Source organism: Cupressus sempervirens, chromosome 5, assembly GCF_028749045.1.
Source record: "Cupressus sempervirens isolate cs-2001-9-10 chromosome 5, ASM2874904v1, whole genome shotgun sequence".
In the NCBI taxonomy this organism is placed as follows: domain Eukaryota; kingdom Viridiplantae; phylum Streptophyta; class Pinopsida; order Cupressales; family Cupressaceae; genus Cupressus; species Cupressus sempervirens.
The window spans coordinates 428857524-428872727 of record NC_143122.1 but is presented as its reverse complement, the minus strand read 5'-3'; the positions used below and the strand labels follow the sequence as shown (position 1 = coordinate 428872727).

At 32.6% G+C, this 15204-nt stretch overlaps 1 protein-coding gene across 1 annotated transcript; it reads left to right on the top strand.

Moving 5' to 3' along the window:
- The first annotated feature begins 7085 nt into the window (after positions 1-7085).
- LOC149556625 (calcium uniporter protein 3, mitochondrial-like) lies at positions 7086-8510 on the top strand. Its single transcript, XM_089785896.1, has 2 exons — positions 7086-7709; positions 7849-8510. Exons 1-2 carry the CDS (start codon positions 7224-7226, stop codon positions 8269-8271), a joined length of 909 nt encoding a protein of 302 aa, XP_089642022.1. The 5' UTR covers positions 7086-7223; the 3' UTR covers positions 8272-8510.
- Positions 8511-15204: the final 6694 nt, after the last annotated feature.

The window sequence follows — 15204 nt, the reverse complement described above, 5'->3', positions numbered from 1 at the left end:
TAACCATATAATTTATTTTTAATTTGAACTATTTCAAACCTTTCATCTATAATTTATTTTGAATGTATGTTCATTTTTTGTCAAAAACCACCATGTCCTAATTGGGCTATAGATTTTAGCTCATTCATCAAATTTTGCAACAACTTAGTTTTTTAGAAACTAGACTCCATTCTACACACTTTGAAAAAAAAAAGTTTTGATTTTAGATTAGTTTTCAATTATTTCTAGGGGGAGCACACAGATATTTCACATTTTTGGGATGTGTCTAGTTAAAAAATACACATTATAAAATTACTCGAAAAATTTGGGATAAACTACATAGTGTTAAGTAACTTTTGACTAGAGCGATTAAAGAATTTCAAAAAAAAAGTTAAAATTTTAGGGGGCCCACACTTTGTACTGTGTTATGTTTTTTTGGAATAAACAGTACCACTTTTTGTGGCCCCTTTTTTGAGGACCTAAAACTAAACAATTTTGAAAAAAAAATTAGTAGTTTAGAAACTAGATTCAAAGGACTACGACTTTTTTTTTTTGTCATAGCTTAAAATTTTGAGCGTAACTATCTTCAAATTCTTGTTGAAGTTTAAAATTTGCAGATTTCAAGAAAAAGGTGTCCACTTATACCCCCCTTTTGGCACCACAACTTGGTGCACTTACCCCTAAGAATATCAAAAAAGAAAATAGAAGCAAAACTAAGGGACTTCTTCTAGAAAGGAAGATAAGATAAAAAGAAAGAAACCTTAATCTGATGGGACAAGATCTATAGGCCAAAAAAAGCAGGGGGGTTAGGAGCCAAAAACCTTGATTGGAAGAATGAAGTGCTAGGAGCCAAACAAGTCTAGCAAATCTTTCTACAACCACTGTCGTAGCTAGAATAATAATTGCAACAACGTATCTTATTGCACATATCATGTCATCTATACCAAATCATTCATATTATAATAAGGCATGTCTTTGTTCCCTATATTCCTAGTTATTGCTAGCATCACTAGATAATTACTCAAATTTTTGGGCTATTTTTTTAGCATTTGAGGCACAAGGGTTCTCAAGATAAAGGATCTCTCTTGTCCAAGATTTTCTAGAGGCTCTATTTCATTAGTTATTGCAAGCTATGGCACCTCTAGATAATGAAACGAGGGTTGGAGCTCATCGAATTCTTTCAATTGTCCTTGTGTCATCTTCTACTTGTCCTCATCCTAAGTCTCATCCTCCACATTGACCAGGAGTGTAGGGACTCAAGAGGACATTTTCAAGAACTGCTTTAATATTCTCTTCAGTATCTTCCTTATTTGAGAAACTAAGAAAAGAAAAGGGATCTCAGCATGGAGATAAAAGTAAAGATAATGCTCAAGAAAATGATATAAAGGATATTCAGAAGATGTAGAAAATAGGGTACATGCCCCAAGAGGTGGATGGACCAAAAAGTGATGCCGATATTAAACACTCTACAATTTATCCAAGTCCTACCCAAACCTATAGCTTGAAGCTTCCTACATTATGTGCTATAACTGATGGAAATTTCTCTAGGGAAACTATGAAGAATGCAGTAGGTATACTGTATGGGCTATATGTCTTAAGCCTTTTTTAGCATCTCTCCTTGAAAGACTTCTATTTTTCCCATTCGTATTGTGTGGTAGAAATTTTAACTTTAGGGTTGAAATATTGGTTTTACTTTTAAATTATCAAGAAACAAGCTCTCTAAGGTTGAGTGGACATCAAATAACGCTTTTACTTTCCTCACTATTTATTCAGGCAATATACCCTAAAAATACACCAGCAAAGTTTGAGGCAGTTACCAATGCTTATATTCTTGCATTACTGTTCTCTCATGTCAAGGTAATCTATGTTTTAACTTTTAATTTATATACCTAACTTTCTCTTTAATTGCATCAGTGCTTTGTTTGAGGAATGTTGCTTACTTAAAATGCTCATGTTTTCCTTTACAATTTATTGCCTTATTATATTGTGCATTTATTTACTTGGACATAAAAGTTGGATTATGGAGAATGCTTTCCTTAGGAGTTACATTATTTATCACAATCTTGTAAAGGCAAGGTCAAATCTGGCAAGTCAAAGCAAATGGATATCTATTTGTTTATGCTAATTGATGGAAGATTCTAAATGTGTAACAATGATTACAATGGGTGGGATTCATCAATAAAGCTATACTTAAATGTTCTTGTTGACCTGTAACTTCATTACAACATATATGTATAAGCTTGAAGAAGAGATGCACAACATTGTACTTATGCCCTTTCCATATGATAATTTAGACATTTTCAGTCCTTAGGATACCACTTTCTCCATTGACATAATTAAGTTATGAAATAAGAGTACTGCATTCTAATTATTTTTTGTGATTTGATTTCAATTAACCTCTATTGAATATTAGTTTGATCTGTGTTCATTCACTAGGGAAAAGACACTTTTATATTTGCTTAATGAGGTGCGGATGTAGATGGAATTGTTTTGAAGAGGGCAGGATTCCTTTCTTGCCAACATGGTTGTTGCATCTTGTCAATGAGCCTTATCACTATATACTAATTCAGAGATGGAATATACATGCTTGTAAAGTTCAAATCATAGTACGCTAATTCAAAGTTTCCAGCTTGCTTTCACATTAAGGAGCATTTCTCTTGATCATGAAAGTAAGTATTTACTTCTAAACTACTTTAGTTACATGAGGACCTTCTTTATGAACCTAATACATGTCATTTCCAATGGACTTAATCAACACAAATATTTTTTTGTGATATGTTTGACATGTTTATCTCGAAGTATGCCATCCAATGGTTTAGTGAACAACAACAACATGCAACTCCAAATACATTTATGATCCATGTATTAAATATTGGTTGTTTAATTCAAAACAAACATACAAAAGTTATGTTTGACCTTATTTGAGAAATATTGTATGTTCAAGTGGTAGACAATGTGATCCAAAGGATGCGATCATTGCACCAATGTGGTCTATATTTTTCTTAAGACTTAAGTCATGCTTTTCTTTTTAAAATTTTGATGTAATGTTGTTAGGCATTGTTTGAATCTCCAATACCATCCATATTGTTTAAATGATTTAAATCATGCTTTAAAAGATATTAAAATATTGATTCAAGGTTTGTCCTCTGGCCCATAGGTCAAAAGCAGATCTAGGGTGTGTCTGCGTGCATGGAGGCCTCAACCAAGGTGGAGAAAATGTAAGAAGTGTCAAGATAAAACTTTATTCACTTTGCACACTTTCCTACAATTTTACCTTACATCTAAAATAATTGCTCACAGGACACTTTATCAAATAGTCCAATACCTCTTTCCTATTGCAAATAGAATGGAGAGAAGATATTTTATGTGAGAGATCTACATATGTTGCATACATTCTTTTTATAATTTGTTCTACCAACTTCTTCATTTTGTTGCTACCAAAAATTTATAATTGAAGTCCACGATGATAGATGAAATAGAAAATTGAACCTATGTGGAAGTATATTGAAGATGGTTGTGTTAATTTGGGGTATTCAGCTAAAATGGTATGCAAGCCAAATTTATGATTCCTCATTTTGGATGAATGTCTATGAGAGCATAGTCATGAGGCACTGGCCCAAATAATTCACATACAATATTTAAATGGACACATTGATCATAGCTTTTCCATCCTAATCAGTGGAGTTGTATCCATTTACAAAGCTCAGTGATACTTGGTCATCCATCCCATGTGCACATTCAAATATTTCATCCATTATTGATCGTACCTACACATGTAGAGCATCCACTCTTTGTCTTGGGATGCCTATGCCTCTAGAGTTCTCTGCCATGGCAGGAACTAATAATATAATACCAAAACTATAAAAAAAATTTAATAATTCAGCAAGTCATCACAATTGTGACGGCTTGTCTAATGGGTAGTCGTCGCTCCAACAGCATTGTCATCACATACCATCACAATTGTGACAACCACTTCTAATGGATGGTCATCACTCCAATAGCAATGTCATCGCATACTATGGTCATTGCGACATCCCCTTCCAACGGATGCTTGTCAACCCTACAACACAGTCATTGCACTTACAACGAAAAACTAAAAACGTAAGTCATTGTAATTGCAACAGTAGATCATCGCAATATCTACGGTGTGAAGATGAACTCTTTCCCTTGCTTTCTTCCAAATTGTGATAGCTTTAGGTGTCCCAATTGTGACAGATGAGCTTGTCGTCACAATTTGTGACTGCAAAAGTTTGATGCTCGTCCAACAGAAGCCAATTCATGGTATTGTCGCTTGAGCGACAAGTGGCCGTTGTAATTGCGACAGCCTGCCATCGCAATTAGAGCCTAGATGTAGTAGTGTTTGCTAATGGAAGGCTCTAGATGGGTTCTTCACATGACTCTTATACATTACTATTTACATTTATTCCATGTACATTTTAATTAACCTCCTATTTGGATTGTCTTATGTTATCTACTAGTTTTTTAATAATAAAAATTATTGACCTTTGTTCATCACTCCCAACACTATATAAAAACATATATTAAAAGTAATATATTTTCATAAATTAATTAAGTGATAGAATGGTTGCATTTTCTTCAAGTGAAATGTTGCTTGAGCACATATTGATGCCCAAACATGTAGCACTAAAATAAATGATAAGAAATTTTGTTTGTACTTTGGATTTATAGTTCTTCCTTCTGTCTTGAATTGAACATGTTGACTTGATTTCATTTGGTATTTATGTCATATGCATTGTATGTGCAAATTATTGTAATTAAAAACTCTTGTGATATGCGTTGGTAGAAATGTTTTCTAATGGTGATATAAACTTTTGTAGAGAAAAAAACATATGATAATCTTCTCTCTCATCTTCTTGTATACTAAAGGAAACTATTGTCATGTAGGAATAAACTAGAGTTGAGCGCATATGTAGTCTAAAAAAAGAGCTTTCTATTTCTATTTTTTTAAACTATTGTCATGTAGGAATAAACTAGAGTTGAACGCATATGTAGTCTGAAAAAAGAGCTTTCTATTTCTTTTTTTTTAAATAATTAATGAAAAAATTGAAGAGAATGCTTTTAGGTTATGACATTGGTATATGTCAAATGAATTATTTTGTAACAATTTTTTTCTTTGTGTTAACAACATTGTCAAGAATTCTTAATACTTTCATCGTATAAAAAGGTGATTAAATTGCCTCATGAAGATATTCCCATAACCATTCCTTGGGAAATATTCATGTAACATTGATCTTAGCATCATACCATTACAACTTTATAAAATCAAACCTCATCTCTACCTCTATTAATTGAGAACTTCCTCCTTCCCTCGATAATTTATCTAATCTCTATACTCTTATTCTATCTGGAATAAAATTACACAAACCATTTCATCCTCTTTGGGCTAACTCTCTCCAGATTATCAATTCCAAATTTTGTCATTTAATAATTTGACACGAATAATTTCTCCATATTTGCATGGATGAATTCCAGGTGGCATTGGAAATCTTACAAAGTTTGCTCAACGGCTGAATTTGGAAAGTAACAATCTCAGTTGTAGCATTCCTAAGCAGTTTCATGACCTTCATATGAGGGCAAATGCAATTTCTAGTTTCCTTCTAGAAGCATTTGGAGTACATATATTGTTGTGTGCAATCTAGTATAGGTCTATAATATAAAATTTAAGAGAACTTTATGTTCCCTATTATTTAGTATGCATTTATGTAACACAAACATTGCCTCATTGTAAGATAGAAGATAGAGCTATGTCAATTTAATGGTATGGTGTAAAACCAACAATTAGATGACATGCACATTTTTATTAATCAATTGTTTAATTGCCATTGTTAAATCTTTTCTTTCTCCAAAGCTTATAAAGCTATTCTTAATCTATCCTTACTTTTTGCATTAGGAGGGACTTTTGTTCTCAAAGGTCTTGTTAATTAAAGAAAACTATCTCTTTGACTAGTTAACCTCAACCTTGTCTCTGTATCTCTCACATGGCTCTTTTAAGATTTATTTCTTAAAAATAAAAAATCCAAAGATATATAATCCCACCATTACCTCAAACTTATATTGGTTTAAGTAGAGTGGTTAAAAAAAATAGAAGTGTTTGAAATGTATCCATTGTAATGGAGGGTATAGATAAGGTCTAATGTAATAGAGGGTATGGAAACACACATACTTATGATAAAACGAGGTCTCCACTAGATCAAAAATATATATTTTTGATGGAGGTCATCCACAAACAAGTTTAGGTACCCTTGGTCTACTAGTGAAGTTGAATGGCTCACAAAAAGCTCACTAGGGATCAAGTCTTGCCGAGTGCAAGGCTTAAAGACATCATAAGGAATGAGGTCGGGATCGTGCCCGGATGAATTTGGCAGCGCAGATGCTCCTTAGTCTTTAGCTCTTAGCCGAAGAGATTTCAAAAATATATAGTGAAACATCATCATAACCTCAAAACTTGAAATGATGAGTTTAGAAAGAGTCCCTATAAATATGTTTCGAAAAAGTCCCTTCAAACGTGTAAAAGCCTTTTAATCTTGGTAAAGACAAAAGACTGAATAAAGATAAGATCAAGCAAACAGAGAAATTTAAATATAGAAACACACATCATAATGTGCTTGTGTATGAATCCATAGAAACAAGTGGTAGAAGCCTATACGTGCAACACTTTTAATAAGCAAGGCAGACTGTTCCCCGCGTCTCACCGACTGACCAGTTAAACTGTCCGATTCATTCGCCACGCAGACATCTTTGGCTGCCACACAAGTTTTTATTGCAACTCCCAAAGTTAGTAAAACGATAAAACCTGAAAAGGATGAAGGATATGATCGCCACGTGTACGTACGCAGGAATCATTGCTTTCTTCACAAACCATGGATATCTTGCGCAAGAAATTAAACACAGACTATGCACTGCCTAAAACATTTGGATCTCAGCTCTAATTAATATGAATGCCCATTGCCAATTACCTGATTTCCCAAATTAATTTGATTCGCGGAGAGTTTACACGTCACCCAGTCGAGCTTGCAATGGCGGAGGCAGTCCAATTTGCAGTTGAAAAATAGTAAATTTTACAGATATAATTGCTGGTTCTCTCATGTCATTAGTTAACGATCTCCCAGCTGGCGGCTCAATCTTTATTCATATAAAAGCTTCTTCTTTTGGCTGCTCAAAATCGAGAAAGTTTAGGATTTGAGAAAGTTTAGTTTTTTGGTATAATTTGGGGAAAATTTGCCATGGCCAGTTTGTGCAGAAGATTTAGCCAGGCATTGCGACGCAGAGGCTCGATTCTCCGTTTTGGGGATTTCCCTTCTTCTGTGCGGAGCTTTGCTCACACACGCCCTCCATTGTTGGATTTAGCCGATCCCAAAACAAGATTTGAATCCCCATCTGTTTTGGAGTGCTATATTTTGGGCAAGAACAGCAGCGACGACATAATCCATGATCAGATTCGTTGGGCCAATGCGCGTCCTTCGATTCCAAAGGATAAATTGACGCCGCAAGACATTGCTGCAGTGCTGAGATTTGTGAATTTGAATGCTGTGAAAAGAATGATAAGAGAGATTCCAGAAGCGTGCATTTCGTACCAGAAGCTGCTCAAATTGTGCACGGCTTGCACAAAGAGCTTGTCTGAAGATGAGATTAAAGAAATCATAAAGAGGTTCGAGCAATCCGGAGAAATACTGAGGATTGGCCGGACTATATATCCTCATCCTCACCAGGTACCATATTCAATTTCTCTGCTATTTGTGTTCATATACCCCTGTTTTTGCTCTGTTTTTCCCCTGTTTTTTGGCTCTGTTAATGCACTGGTTTATTTAGGGGGTTTTGCTGAGCTTTTGACATTAAATTTGTGTGCAGACGGCAAGAGCCGTGGAGAATGTTCTGCCATGGCCGGTGGATGAGGAATCCATTGAGGAACTGAGGAAAATGGAGAAGGGAAAGGGGGAAATAGAGGAGAAAAGCGAGAGCATGACGCGGAAGGAGCTGTGGTGTGGACTGGGATTTTTTGCAGTACAGACGATGGGTTCACTGAGGCTGACATTTTGGGAATTATCATGGGATATAATGGAACCCATTTGTTTCTACCTCACCTCTGTGTATTTCATGGTGGGGTACGCATTCTTCCTCAGGACTTTCAGAGAGCCATCCTTTGAGAATTTATACGCAGCTCGGGTGGACATCAATCGAAGAAAGCTCATGAAACGTAAGAAATTTGACTTGCAGAGATACAGAGAGCTGCAGAGGATTTGCAAACCCACAGATGGGTTTGGAGATATCTAAAAATTTCAGAGATATAAGAGAATTATATCAGAAAATCTGTTTTTTATCTCCTTGTAAAGACACCAAAAAATGTAAGGAAGGTTTAAAAGAAGGGCAGTTCCAGTGAGATATGGAGTCTCCAATGGAGAACGGGGGAACTCGGCAGAGGAGGAGCAATCGAAGAGTAAATTATAAATACCTCGCAAAGAGGGCGGAGCCATTTTTGGCAAGTTTAAGAGGTGAGGATATTGTTTTGGGGACACGCTAATCTCGGACAAAAATGCACTAAAAGATAAAATAAAATAAAATAAAATAAAATAAAATTTTGAGATTCATGAAAAATGAAAATGTAGTAATTTTTTTCAAATTTTTTTTTTTTGTTATTTTCTACTATCGTCATAAGATATCCTTTGTTTTAAGGTATATGAGAAAGATAATATTGATTTATACGGAGCTTATGACCTCCTCTACCTTCTAAAAGGCAAAGTCCCTATAATTGTTTGGCGGTTTTACCATCTTTAATCTTTTAATAATTAGTAGTAGCAATGGCACTTTAGTGTACAATGGGTACTCACTCTCAAGAGAAGTTCATTGGGGAATATTTTCGATCTATTTTTATTAAAAAATTGAAGTATTGTAACTTTTATGGGAAATATTGACATTGTTCACTACATTGCACATCTCTAACTTTAACATAATTTTTTAGTTTAATATTTTCTTTTTTAAAATATATTATTATTTTAATAAAGATCATTTATTTATCGGGATATAATTAGTTTGGTTATTTGATATTATTTATAAAATATTATTATAAAGTGGGTAGCTTAATTTATTTGGGGAAAGTTTTCTATAGTAAAAATATAATTAAAATTAAAATTAATAATCATTTATATGCTATTGACATAATGTATAAAGTGAAAAAATTAATTTAAAATATTTTTCTAAAGAAATTAGAAATGATTAAATATTGGTAATCTTTGTTTAGTACTTGACATCATAAAATTTGTTGTGATTTATGAATTCTAAATAGATTTCATAATTTTGTTGAATATAATTATATTAAGGCTTTACTAATGCATTCTATATATAATATCATATTATATACTATTACGAAAATTTTGCTAGAAAAAAAGTAATATGGAGGAGCCTCCAAAAAAAGGGCTCCTATAACACAAAACCAATAGTATTTGAGTTAAATAAATTTTATAATATAAATTTTTTTTTATAAATAACTATCCAAACTTTAGAAATATTTAATTTATAGAAAATAATTGCACTTTGATTAGTGAAAAAAATACATAATAATTGTGTTATTGTGAACAAGTGAATGCAATACTATCTTGCCTATTGGGAGTACGAAATGGATGTTATTTTTGGGTTCTTGTTGTGAGGTAATTTTATCACTTTTTATTTTAAATTTATCACATTCCATGAATAAACATTGTTACAAAAATAAAATTAAAAAATTATATGTACATGTTGGTAGTAATGACATTTGTTTGTCATTGATCAAATAGTTTCGTAGAAATGCTTAAGAAAATTAAAACAATATCAAAAGTATTTTGCCTAATATTTAAAAAGTTATGTACATGTTGGTACTAAAGACAAATGTTTATCATTCATCACATATTTTTATAGAATTGTCATAGAAAATTAAGACACTTCCTCAAAAATGAGATGTCAATGAGTCTTAGATCATTTTATAATACAATTAATTAAAGGAGTGTTTTGGAATATTGAAATCTTCATAGTTTCTAGGAAGATGTACAGGTCATTTCTCCTGTATAGAATTACCAAACTCATCGATATCATTTTTTGCCATCTTCAAATGTAGTTCTGGCACCTTGTAAGGCGGTCCAACATACTCTACATGTGCAGCTAAATTATTTCAGGAATACCACCCATTAAAATAGTCAATTCCTTAAGCGCTATAACTAATAATAATAAAAACTTGTGCAAGGTGAACCCACAATACTAGGTACCACTTTTGTGGGAGGAAGAAACTTCAAAAAAATGACAAATTTTCGAATCTCCATTTCTCGTACGTTCGCGCGAACACCCTAGACATGTTCACGCGAACATGTTTCCACCGAGTGTTCGCACGAACATATCGTGCCATGTTCGTTCGAACAAGTACGCAGCACATGTTCGCGCAAACATATATTGACAAAATTTTCAACGGCTTAAAACGTCTTCTTCACTTTTCCAAATTCATTTTTATGACGAGCACTGTTCATTGAGCGTTCAGGCGAACGTGTGACTTGAGCATCTTCCGTCAACATCATCTTCTCATTTTCGTTCTCATTTTCATTAGCAGGTATGTCAAAATAATATTAATTTAATGTTTTCAACGTTTTTTAAGTATTTTTTTTATATTATCAAAATAGATTTTAATGTTTTCAATGCATTCTTTTTGTGTTTTTAAAACATATTTGAATGTTATATAGTTTTTAATAGTTTTGAAAATATATTTGAATGTTATTTACATTTTTAATAGTTTATAAAACATATCTAAATGTTAATTTAATATTTTTATTGTTTATTTATATTAATTTAGAAAACAGAAAAATATTATGTAGAAAACATTAGAAAACATTAGAAAAAATAGTAAAAAATATGTAATATAAAATTTAGGAAAAACATTAGAAAACAAATTTTTAAAAAAATTACGAAAACATTAGAGAATTTTTAATTTAATATAAAATTTACAAAAAATTTATAAAAAAATATTACAAAAACATTAGAAAATTTATAATTTAATATAAAATTTAGAAAACAAATAGTTAAAAATTAGAAAAAAATTTAAAAATATTTTTTAAAAATTGAAAATTTAGAAAAAACATTTTTAAAAAATTAGAAAATTTAGAAAAAAATATTGCAAAAACATTACAAAATTTAGAAAAAAAATTACAAAAATATTAGAGAATTTATAATTTAATATAAAAAAAATTTTAAAATATTAAAAAATAAATTTTAAAAAAATTAGAAAAAATATTAGAAAATTTATAATTTAATATAAATTTTAGAAAACAATTTTTTTTTAAAAATTGCAAAAACATTAGAAAATTTAGAATTTAATATAAAATTTAGAAAATAAACTTAGAAAAAACATTACAAAAACATTAGAAAATTTATAATTTAATATAAATTTTTAAAAACAAATTTAGAAAAAAATAAGAAAAACGTTAGAAAATTTATAATAATATAAATTTTAGAAAATAAATTTTAAAAAATATTAGAAAAATATTATAAAATTTATAGTTTTCAAATATTTTGAAAATAAATTTAGAAAAACATTAGGAAAAATATTTTTTTTTAAATTAGAAAAACATTACAAAATTTTAGAGGTCAAATTTTAAAAAATATTAAAATATGTGTGTGTGTGTGTGTGTGTGTGTGTGTGTGTGTGTGTGTGTGTGTGTGTGTGTTAATGTTAAATGTAAATATGTCAAATTCACTTTAATGTCTTAATCTTAGAAGTTTAATTAAATGACATATCTTAAGGGTCTAGATCCTAAATTGTACATGTAAAAATATAGATTAAAATGTATAATTTTTTATTTTAAACATAGATGTACATGTATATTTGTTCATGGTTAAAAGTAAATGTATGTACATATTTTTAATAAATTCACATTTTTATATGTATAATTTGTGTATATGTTAACTATTGATCTTAATTTATCTTATAACTAAGTGTAATTAACTATATTTAATAACACATGTCTTAAGGGGAGATCCTAAATTATACATAAGAATGTAGATTAAAATGTATATTTTATTTCATAAATGTACATGTAAATATGTTCATGTGGTAGATATAGATGTACATACATATGTTTTCAATATTCATGTTTAAATGTACATATGTTATTATTTTTAATGTCTTAATAATTAGAAGTATATAATTAACTATATAATTCAATGACATGTCTTAAGGGGAGATTCTAAATTATACATATATAAGAATGTAGATTAATTTGCATTTCTACCTGTATGAATATAACATATATGTACATCCAAACCCTAACCCTAACCTAACCAAACCCTAACCCTAACCATTATCCAAACCCTAACCTTGACCTTAAAATTTAATTTCTAAACCCAATATTATAAATGATAATAAATACCCTAAATCATAATCTTGAACCAAATCATAAACTTCATATGCTAAGTTCCCTTATCCTAAATTCTTAACCATGGACTTTAATATTAACCCTTAAATTTAATGCTAGAAATTATGTAAGTTCGTGTAAACCTTGACAGTGTCATAAGGTCTTAAATCTTACCCTAAAATTGAGCCTAATTACACTAAAACCCTATTTGAAAACCTAATTGAAGCCTAACTTACATAAAATTAAAACAAGTTGACCCTAATCCTAAATTGTTAAAAATTACATTTGAGATACATGCACATACATGAAGTATGACCCTTGTTTTAAATGATATATATGTAACCCAACTTGAAACCTAAACCTCGAAACATTTTTTTTTTTTTTTTTAAAAGGGGTAAAAATTTATTCAAATAAAACCAAATTACAGAAGGCCTTAGACCCAACCAACCAAAACACCAACCCAAAACCAATTACATTCTGTCCTTTTCCACTAATTGCTCGAAAGTCCCAGCAAGATCAACAGGAAGATCATCCCTAATAGAAATATCCCAACCAGCACCTTTCTTTGATGCCCATTTTGCCAAGACATCAGCCACTCCATTCCATTCCCTAGGAATATGACAGAAAGAGATCCCATCCACAAAGCTACTCAAGTGGAGAATCTCTCTAACAATAGAGGCAATTTGCCAGCTAGATTCATCCACTCTCCGGTTATTTATCATATCACAACAATCTGAGAGTTAGACTCACACACCATTCTCCTCCAACCAAGGGAACAAGCCCGCTCCATAGCCACCTTAATGGCCAAAGCCTCCATCACGTTATTGGATTGAACTCCTTTCTGAATAGAGAATATGAAAATAACATTGTCATCTGCATCTCTCCCAATCCCCCCCACTCCAGCCAGTCCAAGATTCTCACGGGAGGAGCCATCAGTGTCAATCTTTAGGACTGCATCAGGAGGAAGACTCCATCTCCCCACTCTACAAACCTTCCTCTTTTATGGCTGAGATCTCTTACTGCTACTAGTTCCAAATCCTTTATCCACTAATCCTAAATTCCTGATAATACGAGAATCACCAGGATCTACCGGCTCTGACATATCACATTTAGCAGAGATAGTCTCTTGAAGCCTGGTTAGGATCAACTGCCATAGTTTAGTGGCTCCCAAGTTGGAATTATAGAAGATCTGACGGTTACACTCCAACCAAAGATTCCACAGAATGAAAGAAGGTCCAATAGCCCAGGCCACCTGAAGGAATTAAGTTTTCGTAGGGGGTCTGCCAAGGCTATCCCAAAATTTAATAAGAGATTTGGCATGAATACGGCTATGGCACCACGCCTCCCACCACTTTTGCCAGATCTTTCTAGAGAGAGGACATAAGAAGAAAACATGAGAAACATCTTCCCCATCCAACATACATAGGGGACAAAAAGAGGGTCCCTGAAACCCTCTTCGCTAGAGATTATCCCAAGTAAGACACTTATTTTGCGCAACCAACCATAGAAAAAAATTACATTTCGGCCAAGAAAATTTATTCCAGACCTTCCTCCACCAAGGAACCACCTAAACTACATTACATTGGCTATCCAGCCGAGCATATCCCTGGGCCACACTAAACTTACCTTTTGGGCAAGGACCCCAAGCCAGGATGTCTTTGTCTTTAGAAGAGCTGTAAAGCCTAGCAGAGAGAAGATGCGCTAGTTCAGCCCAAATCTCTGAGGAACTAGCCACCTCCATCAATCCACACCTCCGAACAGTCTTGAAGTGAGCTACTGTGGTCCAACCTGCAGAAGAAAAAACCTGAAACAGAGGCAAAAGGTGGGGAAAACTGGAGAGAATAGGAAGGTGGTCATCCCAAGGGTCCTACCAGAATAACACACTTGACCCCTCATTACAGATCCAGAAAAGGTCATCCTTGATAAGAGGAGCACCCCTTTTAAGGGTGTCCCAAATAAAGGACCCCTTACCATTAAGCTCAAGTCTAGGAATATTCTGGACCTCCACTCCTAAGAAATACTTATGGGTCAGAATCTTGGCCCAATCCCGATCTTGATTCTTGCACCATCTCCAGTATAACTTTACAGCAAGAGCTTTGACATCGAGAGCCATACATTTAAGGCCTAGACCCCCAGCAAACTTAGGCAAACAAATCGTGTCCCAGTTGACTAAGCTCCATTTAGAGGACTGGAGATTGCCTGACCAAAGGAATTGTTGTGACAAAGCATCAAAATCTTTCAAAACTCCCACGAGAGGTGTTTGCACTAAACACCTATAAATAGGAAGAGCCTAAATCACAGTCTTGAGCAGGGTAACCCTCCCAGCAGATGAAAGCCACCTATGAGTCCAGTGACTCACTCTGCTAATAATATCAATCAAGAATTTCAAACCTCGAAACATTATCATTTAAGAGTAATATAAATAATTTATTAGGTACCCTTTAATTGAATTCTCTAATAATACCCTCCAAAATATAATAAAATCTTAGAATAACAAATTAACTCTAACCATAACCAAACTCTCAACTTTAAAGTTATCTTATACTTATATGCAAATTAATCTAGGTCTGGATGTGTTACAGATTATCTAGGTCCATGATGTGTGATGTATGTTTAATTACATGTGTATAATTTTTAATGTTAAAAATAAAAAAGTATGTACAACAGACAATTTAGCTCTTCATACATTTTTACAGATATGGCTTCACACGATATGCTTGATGCGGCTTCTAGTGCGACACCTGATGTAGTTCCTACTGCAGCTTCTACTATGACATAGGTTGATGTGGTTCCTGTTGCAGCACCTGATGCAAATCCCGATATGGCTCCTCATGCAGCT

What these genes read in the sequence shown, in the direction of transcription:
- LOC149556625 (XM_089785896.1), top strand. Translation starts at nt 7,224, where the DNA reads ATGGCCAGTTTGTGCAGAAGATTTAGCCAGGCATTGCGACGCAGAGGC. An exon ending in TATATCCTCATCCTCACCAG is followed by an intron (nt 7,710 to 7,848) that starts GTACCATATTCA and finishes ATTTGTGTGCAG; the next exon opens with ACGGCAAGAGCCGTGGAGAA.